The 14,571-nt window shown below is 44.6% G+C and overlaps 1 protein-coding gene across 8 annotated transcripts in view; it reads right to left on the bottom strand.

Annotated features, from left to right (window-relative positions):
- The window catches only part of LOC101707293 (kinesin-like protein KIF16B), a 333,418-nt gene that overhangs the window by 38,524 nt on the left and 280,323 nt on the right, over window positions 1-14,571 (bottom strand). For 6 of the 8 annotated variants that reach the window (XM_087189047.1, XM_021255090.2, XM_013070742.3 and 3 more), the window contains one exon: window positions 6,777-9,573. The exons of the other annotated variants lie outside the window; for them this stretch is intronic. In XM_087189047.1, the coding sequence (XP_087045173.1) occupies window positions 9,546-9,573 (28 nt within the window). In that variant the 3' untranslated portion in view covers window positions 6,777-9,545. Of the gene's footprint in view, window positions 1-6,776; window positions 9,574-14,571 lie in introns of those variants that run through there. 8 annotated transcript variants of the gene reach the window in all.

Raw genomic sequence — 14,571 nt, 5'->3', positions numbered from 1 at the left:
ATCCAGACTGGAGCTCTGCTCCACACAACCATGGAATTAGAACAAATCCTCCCACATCTATTTTCTTAGTCACCAAAGCAACTTCCTTGGTCACTAAGGGAAGAAAGGAAAAAACCTCGACCATCATTATACACCAGAAATAGGTGTCCTGGATATTTTACTTCCTTGTCTTTTCAAAGCAGTCTCTGAAAACTTCATACTATTCAGGAAAAGTAGCCTGTGCTAAAGTCTTGTGAGGAAAGAGAATCTTGACTTCCCACATGGATGGGATTGTCCTGGTCAGGCAGCCTGTGGCCATGGCTGCTTCTTCCAGAAAATAGTACCTATTCTGAGTCATTGCTAAAGGTTTGGGACAAACTTTACCTCTGCAGTGTAAATTCCCAAAGAGCATAGACTGTGTAGACTAATTCCCAGGCCATAGTGTCTGGGGTTCAGCAGTTGGCATAGATAGTAAACTAAGGATGCCTACTGTTGTCATGTTGTGGTGAGAATTGGAGCCAACCCTCATTTTGATTGCAGATCAGTCTTGGAGTCAACTGATAACTGATGAATGTTAGGTCCAGGATTCAGCTGAATCAAAAGCTCAGAATGTCTATTAGTAAGCATTTCGTTCCTAGCTCTAAGCCAAGCTTTTTCTGCTCTGCTCCTAGGATGCTAGGGCTGGAACCTGTAAATCTGCATTCTGCTTTGCCAGCTGCTCCCTGGAAGACTTTGCCAAGACAGGGCACTAGAGGGAGACCCCAGGGCTGGAGAGAGGATTTGCCCTGGTTTGTTTCCTGTTCCTGTGAGCATTGGTTCAGCAATACTTCCTGTCCATTTCCTTTTCCCAATAAGATGACTTGCTATTGTTGTCAGCATCATCTCAGCCTCACTTCTTCCCCATGTTGGCTGCAACAACTACCAGGAAAGCAACTGGATCCAGGTTGCAGTTTTCCCAGCATTTGCCAACAACCTTTACTAATTTTCAGTGATGTAGCAATCCTTCCCTTGAGGCTGGGGCCACAGCCCCACAGGACCCTCTTCTACCTCATGAGACACCAGTGCTGGTGGATGGTGTCCCCTTCTCTGTGAGGTCTGGTGGCAGCACAATGGGAGCTTTCCCCCCATGTTTCCATGGCTTAGTGATTCCAACCTTCTCATGTTCCCCTAGCTCTCAGGGAGAAAGCTGCTTCTGGTAGTTATTGTCTTTGTGACATCTTTTCAACATTTTCCTTTTCAGCTAATTGTAATTACTTTAAATCCTTTTTTTATGAAAAGAGTTGATGTTATTTCTCCCCAGGACTGACATATGCAGCATTTTCCTTTAATCCAGGTGGTGGCACAAGGTCTGGAGTCAACATAAGACATTGAGACTCCAAGTCCCAATTAGCTCTGTCACTTGGGTGAGTCATAACCTTCTTCAAGCTGTTCTACCTTTAGTAGACCAGCAGATGGTTTTACATCAGAGATTGTGAACGATGACCATGGGCAAGGTGCAGCCTACAGATGTGACAAGTGTGGCCTGGTGCCTGTGAGTACATTTTCCGGGTGCAATCTGACTTCCCTCTGGTGGGCTGCATCTTCTCTTTTTACCTTTGTACTCTGGCTCCTGAATGGATTCTGGGTTCAGATTGTTTCCAAGATCATTTCTACTTAGAAACTCTCTCATTTCCAGCCAGGTACAGCACGTGTTGCCCTGCTCACAATCTGTGGTTTCACGTGAGCTCGGAGGATGTCCCACTAGATAGTACAAGCGATGTAACTTCTTCCCAGCCCCAGACACAGGAAAAAAATGCAAGAAATGCTGCTGTCCCTGTCCTGGTAGCTCTGAACAACACAGACTCCCTTGGAGGTATGGAAAGCACCTTAAGGCTGCATAACCTGGGGTTAATGTGGATGCTGCTCACTCCCATCTGCAGTGATGGATGCTTTACCATGAGGTTTGCTGAAAGAGTTGGCGATTTTGCTTCTGAGCAGAGAGGATGTGAAAACAGACGTGGCCCCTGGTGGGAGAATAGCTGCAGTTTTCTGGGAAACAGGGCACCTGCCACCCCTGTGGATCCTTGAGGCTGCTGGTCAGGATACCTGCCCAGCGCATGACTGGTCACAGCCCACGTGTGAAAGACGGTGTATGGAGGTGGGTTGCACTTCGCCTGATGTCAAAACGAGCCCTTCTGGCACTCCTCCTGCCTCTGGCTTCTGCTTTGCATTAGGGTCAGAGCTACTCAGACTGCTTTTGAAGGCCTGGTCCCCACCTCCATCATACATGTGCCCTTCCTGATGCTGAGAAGGATTTTGAGCAAGAGCAGGTGCAAGTGTCCCCAGCATTTAAGGGAAGGTGCATGGGCTTGGCTGTTTGGGAAACACGGGGGCTACTACAGGCCACCTTCCAGCCTCCTGCTCCTGCCCATCTGACATCTGTCCTGGCCCCTGGGGCATCCTGCTTTTATGGGACACTGTCCCTGGAGCAGCCATAGCCAGTGGTGGTCCATCCCCTCTTAGTGAAGCTATCATTGATGGGGGCCAACAATGACTTTTCCTGCTTGCATCAAGAAGAAAAGTTAGTTCACTAAATGGTCTGGTGAATTTACGTGTGAACACAATAGACCCTTTGACGGACAGCACTGAATTTATAGAACTGCTCCATTTTGAGATGTTTTGGAGACTCAGGGAGGCTGCTGGCCTATGAGCGACATGATCAGCAGAAATGGACACAGTTCACTGAACCACATTCTCAGAGTGGCTAAGAGGCTTTTTGTGTCTATTGCAGTGGAGCCTTTTCTCTAACCCCAAAATGAGTTGAGCATTTTGTTTCTGATGACCCTACACATGCAAATCATATTAATTTATAGGCAATGCTATATAAGCTAAAAACAAAGCAGTCTTTTAATTTAGTTTTCGGGAAATTGTGATGATGATGATATTCAGGCTCATAAGGTGTCAGGGCCAGGTGATTTGGTACCAGGGGAATCGGCTTACAGAAGACATGATGCCCCTGTAGGATTGTGGATTACTAAGTCATGCACGGAGCCCACAACTTGGCAGAGCTCCAAGACTGTTTTGTCTGCATGGGGACACTTATTTTTTCTGCTCATAAAGCAAGGACTGGGTAGGAACCCAACACAGGCCTTTTACATGGCTGCTGGTTACCACATTACACAAATTAGACACCTGAAGCTGGACATCACAGGGTCCAGAAGACCAAGGCTAGTAATGGCAAGAGCTTCTGAAACTTTGGAAGCCCAAACACAACCAGGATCCAAGTATAGGAGCTGAACAGTCAACTTGCAGACAGCACAGGACATCTAAGTCCTAAGGACATCTAAGCATCTAAGCCCTGCTCCCCTCCCTATGTGATTAGGAAGGATTGCATGTGATTGTAAAGCACGAGCCCTGGTTGTCGCATGCTCTGGTCTGCCTCCCTCAGGGACACACTTCTGAAATGGAGGTGGTCAGTGGGAAAACATGGTCACTGCCACAGAATGGCAATCACCACCTCTCAGGGGGCCTTTATCTGCCTCTCCCTCCCTCTCTAGCCCCTCACAGTCTCTTCATGTAGGTGACCTTGGCAGTAACAGTCAGGTCTTTCCTCCATGTGGGACACTCCACCCGCCAGCCCAGCATTCACCTTTCAGGCTTCAGCTTTGATGGCACCTGCCAGGGAAGCTCTAGCTTCTCTAGAATAAGCTCTCCTAGTGCCTTCAACTTTCCTGTCAGATAATGGTCACAAGTTGTAGTCATCTAATTGTTCTGTTATTGAGTAGGCTGAGTGCAATGTGCTCTGCCAACAGAGGACCTGTGGCATCCTATTTATCACTATGTGCCTGGTACTTGGCTCTGTCAGGACATGGAAAATACACATCTCATGCAAAGGGATCAAATGACTGGATGTGGTTGTTGGATACTAAAGACGGGCATTCAGCTCCTAACAGCAAGGACTAAGGAGAACACAGCCAGCTCTCTGGCCAGCCATTCTCTGCCACACTCTCTCTCAGTGAGGTCTCTGACACCAAGCAGTGGGAATAGAGCCACAACAATGGCCAGAGTCTGGTCTGACCCTTCACCTTACAGCAGGAGGAGGCAGGGGAGGTGGCTGTGACACAAATTCATATGGGTGACTTCAAGTGGGGCAAGGGCCATCCATACTTAATTTCTAAGGCCAACTTCAAATACTTCAAATACTTCAATATTGCTCTTCTCTGTCCCTAGCTCTGCCATTAACAACAAAGTAGGGCTCTTGATGGGAACCAGGCCTGTGGTGTGTGGCTGGGGCCACTGGCGGGCACCAGAGTTTTTCCACTGGAGCTGCACATGTGCTGGATATATCTCAAACTGAGCTCTGGATGAGGTGTCCCAGGAATACTCCATGCCCAAGCCACCCAGGGAGAGCTGTGTCCTTAGACTGGGACACGATTATCAGAAAGGACTGAAAATGCTTTGAAAATCTAAATGTGACCTTCCTCATTCACTTGTAAATGATAAATAGCCAAGATTTTAATTACTTTGCAAGAGAAGTCTCGCACCCTCTGTGGATCAGTTCTTATTATATTCATTGAAACCATGCAGAAAACACGAGCCAAATCATTTAGGACAGCAGGCCACCCTCTCCTTTTCCATGGATTCTAGCTTCTGATTTTAGAAGAAGAGCTAACAAGAGTTTAGACATCAACCAAAGTGCAAATTAAACAACAACAACAAAGAAACTCTTAATCACCACGAACTGGTATTCTTGTTCACTGGGATTCTTCTCTCTGAAGAATCCTGGCAGCTTTGAAGAGCAGCTGCAGCCCACTTCTCTGGTATCCACCCCCACCCCCCACCACCCCCACCCCCGCTCCGGGCAGCCTTCCTGCAGCAAGGTGCTACGGGATGATGGAGTCTCAGGAATAGCAAACCTCAGGCTGTTCTTCAGCAAGCCTCTCTCAGGCACAACTCTATATGCTACTGGAAAAACAAACACTGCTGCAAATATTAACTGTGCATAAGGATTCCTGATAAATTGAGGGAAATAATTCTGTTTTCAAGTGGCTGGGGTCATTCAACTGTACATTTCATGGATGCGTTTTCCAGATTTAAAGTCCAGAGAAAGGTTTTCCTCTTTCCAGCGGCCCACTTAATGTTACCAAAGAGTCTCAGAAGTGGACTCTGGGGGGCTTTTTGCATTTTCTTTTATGCATTTTTCCATTCTGTATCTGGTGTGCTTTCCTCTATCCATGTTTAATGAGAGAGAGCAAGCCAGTGCATCTTTCTGCAAACACAACCACTTGCCTCTCTGAATGTGGAAGGTGCTGGTTTCCAGTAATGGAGAAGATGCAAAAGCAAGTTGAAGAACCTCAAATTTCCACAGAAGTGTCTGGAGAGGTAATTCTTGGAAGGAACTCATTATTCCATTAATAAATAAAGAGATACAAAATAAGCATAGTCAAAGGAAGTGCATTTTGTATTTAGTCACTTTACAGGGGACAGAGGGAGGAGAGCTGAGCCCTCTGGGGACACATGGACGGCCTTGGGAGCTATACCAAAGCTGGCAGCAGAGTCTCAAGCAGAAGTGCAGGGCAGGGCTTCCTGCAGGCAAACAGGATGAACTCAGCCTGGAATCCTAATTCAGCCAACTGCCTTTCTGTCCATCCCACCATTTTAAACTTTAGCAGGGTTCTGCTGGGCTGCTGAGCAATCATTCTGGAGGTAACAACCTGGCCACCGGCAACATCACCCCTCTTAAATCCTGGGGTCAGCACTCTAGGAGCAATCTCAAGTAGGATGTATTGGAGACTTATAATGGCAGGTAGTTTTACAACATGGAAATATTGTACCACAGAATCATATTCTATCTAATGAATTATCAGCAAAAGCAGCCTCAACAGAGACAAGAAAAAAAGTAAGACAATAAATAACCAAGCCATCTTCTTGCATGTGGAAGGCGCCTGTTGTTGAAGGAGGATGCACTTGCACACACGCTCTAAGCAATGCTTTAAACATCTGTACGGGAGACTGCATTTGAAAACCTACTTAGCACTGCTAGAAGCCGGTGTACCTGAGCACCCTCACTTGTTAGGCTTAAACTGCTATGCGCATGTCTCTGAGGGGATGAGGCTCGCCTCCTGGCAATCTCAGAACATGAGTCCTGAGAAGGCACCATCACAGTGGAACGCTACTCTGTTCTCCATCTCACACAGCTCACTGCGGGAACAGGGTCACCCAGAACACCAGTGCCCCCACCCGCGAAGGCTGGGAACTACAGCTGTACAGTGGCCCCTTGGAGTGGGCCTCCCCCTCTGGGCATGTGTTCTACCAGACTTGGTGCATGTGCCATCTAGAGCTCTGAATGGGTAGGTCAGAGACCCAATTGTCCCGAATTTGCTTTTATTTGCATAAAATAACAATTTGCATCAAAATGTGAATTGAAATAAACTTGGGAGCAGGCATTCTGTTCATGTATCTTTAAAGCATCTGTACATCATGGACCTGAGACCCTTACATGTCCGTCATTTGTGAGCCACAAAGACTTGGTTACTCCCTATTACCTTCTTAAATTAATCAAAGGGATGAATATGAATCTAATTCAGAAATAGAAAGGTCTGATTGGGAACAGGACCAAAGGTTACTAAATTATTTGATTTTAAACAAGATTTGTATATTACCTGTTTATTTAATAAACAAGACATAGGAATGGTAAAACTACTTGAAAGAATTCTGTTTAAGGTCCTTAGATTTGTCCAGCTGAATACAGAAGTTTATGGTGATAGCTTATGTGTGAATCAGCTTTTGTGCTGTTGGGATAAAACACATGACACAACTGAGAGGAGAAGTTTAATTTGGTTTGTGGTTTCAGGTAATTCAGTCCATGGTCAGCTGGCTTCAAGGTAGGAACATTATGGTGGAAGCACATGGTGGAAGGGCATGGTGGCTAGGAAGCAGAGCACAGGGGAAGAGAGCCAGAGAAGGAGGAGTCAGGGGCCAGATGGAGTAACCAGTCAAGCTCCCATGAGTGACCCAGAAATATTCAGAAGTGTGCTTTAATCTCCTATGTGATTTTCTTTCTTTTTTTTTTTTTTGGTACCGGGGATCGAACTCAGGTTCTTGGGCTTGCACAGCAGGCAGCGAAACCCCTGAGCTAAATTGCAGGGCCTCCTATGTGATTTTCAAGCCAATCAAGTTGACAATCAAGATTAACCATCACAGTTTGTCAATCCGAATTCCCTGAGGTGCTCAGCATGGTATTATTTTGGTATTTGAGGCACTTGAAAGTACAGTAATAACACACTTGCTAACTTTCTTTTACTCCTTTAAGTTAGTCCAAATCAATGAAGTTTCAATGTTGTCATAACTGTTATTTATCTTTATTCTAGAAAAGAATTCCATTTTTTGTTTAGATGTGACTTATCGTTTGCTTTTCAACTTTCCTTCACACGTTAATCGGCTTCAGCTACCTGTAAGATGGACCAGAAGTATGCATTTCACAGGTATGAAAGAGGAACATTATAGTCCTACTGACAAAATTTATTCTTCCTCTGTCACATGGGCAGCACAGACCTGGGGGTCACCCACACTATGGCTTCACTTCAGGCAGGGAGACCAAGGCCTACAGAGGTGAACTGTCTCACTTACGTCATAGTTAGCTGTCACCAGAGCCAGCTAGTCCTTGAGGTTCGAACCTGGCTGTAATTACTTAAGGTGGGGATTGGAATAGAAGGATCTTTTGATTATACTTTTTATAGATTCAAGCCCATTTTTTCTTGCCGAGTGTCCTGTGGGATTTTAGCCTAATGCTTGCTATGAGCCCAGTCTCTCATATACATTCAAAAGGGCAGAGACAGGTTATCTGCCAGTGAGAAAAACATTTACTCAGCAAATGAGGGACAGTCTTTAGTGCCTGGACTCCTTTTAAACAAACAACTATGGTTAACTATTATCTCCCAGCTTTTATCCTCTAATCTGTAGTTTTAAATTCTTGGTAGTAATTATTCTTCCACCTATGTCTGTAATCACCAAGTGGAGACAGAAGCAAGTCTTTTTGGAGCAAGGAAAAAAAGTCCTCTTTTTTTTCATGCTAAACTATGATATTTAATTAGTGCAATAATAATTTCCTCCTTATAGGGATAATTGCATCTTTAAACATTTCTGAGGTTGGAGAGCTCTGCTGTGCAGGCATGTTCTGAAAGACTGAACCAAGCATGTTCTGTTAACCATTCATTTGTGACTTCATTCATTACTGTAACTGCATCTTCTGTAACACAAATGCTAAATTATACATTATGTATTTTTCCAAGCACAGCAGATCAATTTTTAAACAGACCAGTAGGAGCAATCGGGTTACAAACTTAAACTGAGCTACAGGGTAGATTCTATTACTTCATTTAATATTGATAGCAGCTCAATTTAAATTTTAAAAAAGCAAATATGTTTAATAAATTTGGTGTGATTATATAGTTCCATACGACTACTGTACAAGAGTGTGTACATATATAAATCTATAGGTAGAATTATATACATTTCAATATATATCATAGGTATTTTTTACTCACATTTTTCTTAGTAAAACAAAGCAGCTTGACTGTACATAGATGTGTGATGCTACATTAAGTCCTGAGTAATTTAAGGATTAATAAACAACTGTAAATTCTACTATTTTAGCTTAAGATCCAGTAGATTCTGTAACAAAAATGTAAAGAAAATAATATTTTAAAATATCCATACAAGGGCCGGGGATTTAGTAGCTCAGTGGTTCCACCGCCTGCCTCACAAGTGCAAGGTCCTGAGTTCAATCCCGGTACCAAAAACATAAAAATATGCATCCAGTTTTGCACTTGTTTTGTGCTTAGCAGAAAAAGCTTAAGAATGCACAGCAGCCTCTGAGGTTTGGGAATATGTCCTTGTGTATTCAAGGCTATTCAATGTCCTATGTGTAGCGATGTCACCTACATCCAATTTGTCAGGCATGGAAGACTCTAGTCATGATTGGACCAACAATCCCTTTTGCAGAATATGAAATTCTGTGTAAACATCAGTGTTTCGGTATTATACAAAAGTTCTGATCCAAATAAGAAGAAAAAAATCATAATTTAAAATGCTTCTCTTGGAATACAGCCGGCCATATGGAAGGGATATAAAAAAGGAAAGTCTATTTTGGTGGAGGAAACCGGATGAAAGTCACTTAGGGGTGGTCTGGCCAGCTACCTGCTCTGGGGGCCCAGGTTGCTCAGCATAGGGCTGGAGCCTAGCAGGCCCCTCCCTCCTGCATCTGGAGGGACTCTCGTGACAGGAGGAAACATGATGGAAGGCCACGTTCACATGCAGTGGGGCACGGCCCGCCTGTCAGGGCACCGCCAGACTCAGGCACTGGATAGAATGATTCAAGGTGTCCCGGCTGCTGCTCCTGCATCAGAGCTGCTTCCATGAGAAGGCACTGCGTCGATGGCTCCTGTCATCCCAGCTCTACCCTGTTCCATAGCTGCTGTAGTCAAAGACTCCTTTCTTGAAGAATGGTGAGAACTCACAGATGGTGTGTTTCGAAAGGGTCAGCCCCACTTTGCTGATGTGCAGGGGAGATGTCGCCGACTGCAGCATCACACTGAAAAAGTCCCTGAGGTATTTCTGAGGAGGAGACAAGAGCAAGGAACACGGTCAAGGTGTATTTCTGGGTAGAGTCGAGGAGAAAAAGTGCGGGGAAACAACTCACCCCGGGAGACCTGGATGGATGTCTTCATTTCATAAACAAGACCAGAGAGGTTGCGTTAGAGGAAGCCTGGTGTCGCAAGAACGTCCTCGAGCACCTTAGCACCATCAGGCCACTGGTGAGCACAGAGCCCTCACATCCATCTCCACAGCAGAATCTCTTTGGCACAGGGCCCTGGTTCATGGCAAGGCCACCTCATGTCTACCATAAGGGACTGGCTTTGCAGCTACAGTGTCACTAGTCCCGGTCTTAAAAAGTCATTTCCTCTCTCCTCAAATGACTCATTAAATAGAATGACGATTAAAAGAGAGAGAAAAGGCTGCCCATTTGTGCAGCGCTAAACATGCCAATCACTGGCACTTTAAAATTGTTTAGTCAGGGTCTGGTCTGACTCTTAGAAAACAATGGGAAAGAAATGGGAGAGGGAGGATCAGCTCCGTACACTGAGAGATCATTTTGGAAATCCTACAATCATGGGCAAAAAGGAGTTTGAGTTCTCTCTAGGTGAACTGCACTGGATCCTTGCTCCCTCCTCCCCACAGGCACCTGCCACAGCGTTCTCCTCCTCTGCCTTTTATGGCACCGAGAAGCAAAGTGGGTGTAAGATTAGGCTCTGAGATAGGTGTGTGTGTGTGAAATCAGTCCCAATGCTGGAGGGATGCAGTAAAGGAAGGGGACACAGGAGTATACCGTGCACAGTTTAGAGCAGGCGCATCTCCTCCATGACAGAAAATGGAGCATAGGGAAGGGGTCAGACCAAAACCTCATTACTGTCTCAGTTCATTTAAAAAATATTAATCATTTGGTACCAACTCAGAAATTAAACATAATAATTCTGAATTGTGACTAACAAAAAATTTTGTTCAAGAAACCTGGCCTAATGGTGTTCTCCAATCAAGGGTGATTCTGCCCACAGGGGAAATTAGGCACTGTTTGGAGACATATTGACTGCCACACTGTGTGTGTGTGTGTGTGTGTGTGTGTGTGTAGAGTAAGTCCAACCAACATCCTGCAACATACAGAGCAGCCCGAAGCACAAGGAATTATCTGGCCTCAAATGTCAATCATGCCCAGCTTAGAAACCTTCCCTAGGGGAGTAGAGTCAACTACCTCTACCCACTGACGACCTGAAATGTCCTTCTGAACAAAGTCGCTTGGTGTAGGAGAGTTTGATGGCTACTTTCCTTCAAAAAGTAGCAAGGATTACTATTAATAACATTTATATAACTTACAGTTTCTAAAGATCTAATATAAGTAAAACAGATGCACAATAAACATGTTCTTTATTTTTTAGTGCTGAGGATCAACCCCAGGGCCTCTCGCATGCCAGACAAGTGCTCTAATGCTGACCTACACTCTAGGTCTTAAATAGGCCTTAAACTGCACATTCTCTGAATGTATAATCTGATGAGTGTTAAACCATGTGGAACCACCACCAAACTACAATGACACATATTTGCATCACTCCCAGAAATTTCCTAAGACACCTAATTTTACATGGTCCTCAAAGTCTGCCTAGAATTACACACTGTAATCATTTTATGAGGAAGCGGTTATAGAGAAAGGCTAGTAATCATGAGAAAAGAGGAGAGTTGTTAACTCAGGCCTGCTTTCCTGGCTTAAGATCTCTAACTTGCTATTCTGCAGTAGCCTCTCTAGAAAGGATCCTGAAAGTGGAATCAGGTACAGGTAAGAAAGTATCAAAGCCAATTGCTGACCAGTGTAGATCTTAACCCTAGCACTTACTTGCACCAGAGAGCAAAAGGAAACTGTCATTTCAATACTCCAAGGCAGGGAACCCTGAAGATGTCAGCTCTAGAAAGACCTGAATTCCATCATACATGGTTACTAGCAAATACTGTCACAGTACCTGAGCAGTCAAGCCCTTGATGAAATGAACACGTACCCTGGATTGTCTCTGCTGGAGCAGAGAGAGGTGATGTAGGACAAGGAAGATGAGAAGCTTGCCCACTTGTGCATGGAGCTGTGACTTCCACAGCTGAGTGCAGGATGGAGGGGGGTTCTGCACAGGCGTTGTCTTTTTGGCTCCTGCTTCAGGAACCCCACGAGCACCATTAATGTGCAGACTACTGTTTCCAACAAAATCGCCTCAAGATGAACTGTGATAGACTATGAGGCAGTTTAAATCTGGGAGCAGATGTTGGATCAACATTTGTGATAGTTGGTTCCCACAGTAAGGACCTTTTAAAGGGCCAATAAAGCCTGAAAGGTATAATGAGAAGTTAAAAATATAAATAAAAGGAGGAAATACTGAAGACACCTTCCTTGCCTGAGCATGGCCATTAAAAGAGAACAATAAATCAGCTGTAGTAAAGCTTTCTTCTTTAAGGAAACTCATTAGCATGCCTTGATGAAACCCTGGACACAAAGATCTAATTTGGCCACTTTTAAGCATTACAGAAGAGTTTTCTTTTGCAAAACAATCTCTGCCTAGCAAGAATATCAAGAAGCTTGGTTTCCTTTACAGAGACTGCTTCCTTGGGGCAAAGAAAGTATCTGACTGGTAAGTGTTCTGTGTACTGACCTCAAGTCTATAAGACAAGGTGTGACCTTTGTGGCTGCACCCAAAGCCATACACTTGGAGGAGGCTGAGCCAATTCTAGTAAACAATAACACCAAGGGACTGGGCTAGGGCGGAGGCAGAAGAGGCTCCTGATGTCACAACAATGACTTGCTCTTTACAGTTCCCCATCATTGCTGGAACACTGCAAAGGTGCCAAGAAGCTCTGATGATTTTAAGTTAAAACAAATGCACAGAAAACAGCATACGTTCCAAATGCAGTGCCAAAGCAATTTTCACATCATGAATGTACCTATGTGATCATCAACTAGGGATGATAATCATGATAATCATCTGCCTTCCATCAATCACCTTGCTATGAAGGTCATACACCTGGACTTCTAGCAGTACCTCAGAAGCTTCATGCTGTCGCAGTCTCTATTTTGTGTCTGGCTTCCACTAGGTAATACCATGTTTGTGAGATTTTTCCACAGTGTGTATGTGAGTGTGTAGCTGGGGTTTGCTCAGTAACCCTGCCATGTGGTATTTCACGTGTGCACATACCAACTGATCACTGGATGGAGGGACACGTATATGATGGTGACTGGTGTGATCCTTCTGTCTGAGCTCTGCTTCAGTCATGACACTTTTCATGTGGGTCTGGTGAGGCAAGTTTATAACTACCCTTCTAATAATGAAGTTCCTTCTGCTTTTGGGTTTGAGGCTCAATATGAGATCAGCCAATGTATTAGCTCTCGGCTAGTATACATATTTGAAATATACATATAAAATACTTAGCACACATGTTTACATCAATCATTTTTTTACGGCTTGAATTCATGATGCTTCCCACAGCATTTGTGGCTGAAGGGAGAAATTAAAAGCTCTTCTGTCAATGCTCTCTCTTTTATGGATCCGGACACTGCCCCGCACCCCCACCCCCAGACCCCGCATCTCCAGCATGGGAGAAGTCCAGAAACTGAACTGCATCCTCAGGGCAGCACATTTTATTGATGAGAACTGCAAAAATTGAAGGACATTAGGAGTTTAAGTGACTTATCAGGGTCAGAAGGATAAGGAGGAAAAAGATTTGTAAAATCCAATACCCAATAGCTGTGTCTGACTTTCCCAGAACATCTCCATTATAAAAAGAAATAAAGCAGGCATATTTAAATCTCTGTGGCCTGTCAGGGACCACAGAAAACCTGCAACTTCTGCTCCCAACCCAGCAGTCAGGTGGTGGGTGTGGTGACACCTACGTCTCTCTGCCTCCTTAAAGGCTGGTTCAGGCACTCAGCACAGTGACTGACTACACCCTGAGGGGGCTGGAAGAGGAAGCTCAGGTCAGACCAAATCCTCTTGCAGCAAGATTTCAAACCAGGAAACAGGACAGAGGGCAGTATCAGCAGGGTCTGGGGGCATCTGTCCAAGAGCAAGTGATGCAGTCAAGGGAAGAGGACTGAGAAAGGAAGCAGAGACAAGAAAAGACAGGGTATCTGAGGGAAAGAGAGGAAGCACTGGGAAAGGGGAGAAGAGAAAAGGTAGAGGAGTGACAGAGGAGAGCATGACAACAGGAGAGATGAATACCTGCAATTTATTTGTTTACAAGCTGGCAAATGGGACCTAAGAATAATAAGAAATATATCAGATATTTATCTAGGTTATTTACTTTCTGCTACTTGGACCAACACTGAAGTATAAATAAGGTGTTTTCTTATCAATGCTTTCAGAAAATCAAATTTAGATAGCTAATCTTTAAAGCATATTTCAGTCCTGACATGGAGCACCTTGATGTCAGGAAATGCCTTTCTCAGACAGGTTTCAAGCATACGTGTTGTTTGGGAAAGTCACCTACAAAAGGACAATGTGGGGTGGGGTGGGGGACAGAAACTCTTAGAGCCAGACCCTTGGGTCTCTTCCAAAAGTGTGACTCTGGCTTATGATTTTAAAAAATCCCCCCAAGACAAATGAAGTCAAAATCTACTTCTGAAGTAGAAGACAAATGAAACAGGCAGGAGGAGGGACGTGTGACTGTCAGAGACAGACCCTGGGGCCCCCAATCTCTTCTTTTCAAAAGCAGCCTTTCCTTCTTTAAACCCTTTCCTGCCAGGACCCCAAGACTGCCTTCCATATGCATATACATCTGACTACTAACCATCTTGTGGCTCCTATGGTAAGCCCACTGCTGATGAAGTTTTAAAGGTATATCTTATTAAATGCCCACAGCAACTCAGCAAGGAAGGGGCTGTTGTTATTTCCATCTTATCAATAGAAAAACAGTTCTGGAAGCGTAAGATGTACCTGAAAGTCATGGGTGTACAAGCACAGGAGCCAGGACTCAAAGCCAGATCTCCCAGCTTCTGACGCTGACCTGACACATCAGGCTGCTGTGTAC

The sequence above is a fragment of the Heterocephalus glaber genome, unplaced genomic scaffold (assembly GCF_053883595.1).
Source record: "Heterocephalus glaber isolate CG9 unplaced genomic scaffold, H.glaber_assembly_v1.0 deba00001532, whole genome shotgun sequence".
NCBI classification, from domain to species: Eukaryota; Metazoa; Chordata; class Mammalia; order Rodentia; family Bathyergidae; genus Heterocephalus; species Heterocephalus glaber.
This window is presented reverse-complemented; position numbering and strand designations above follow the sequence as displayed.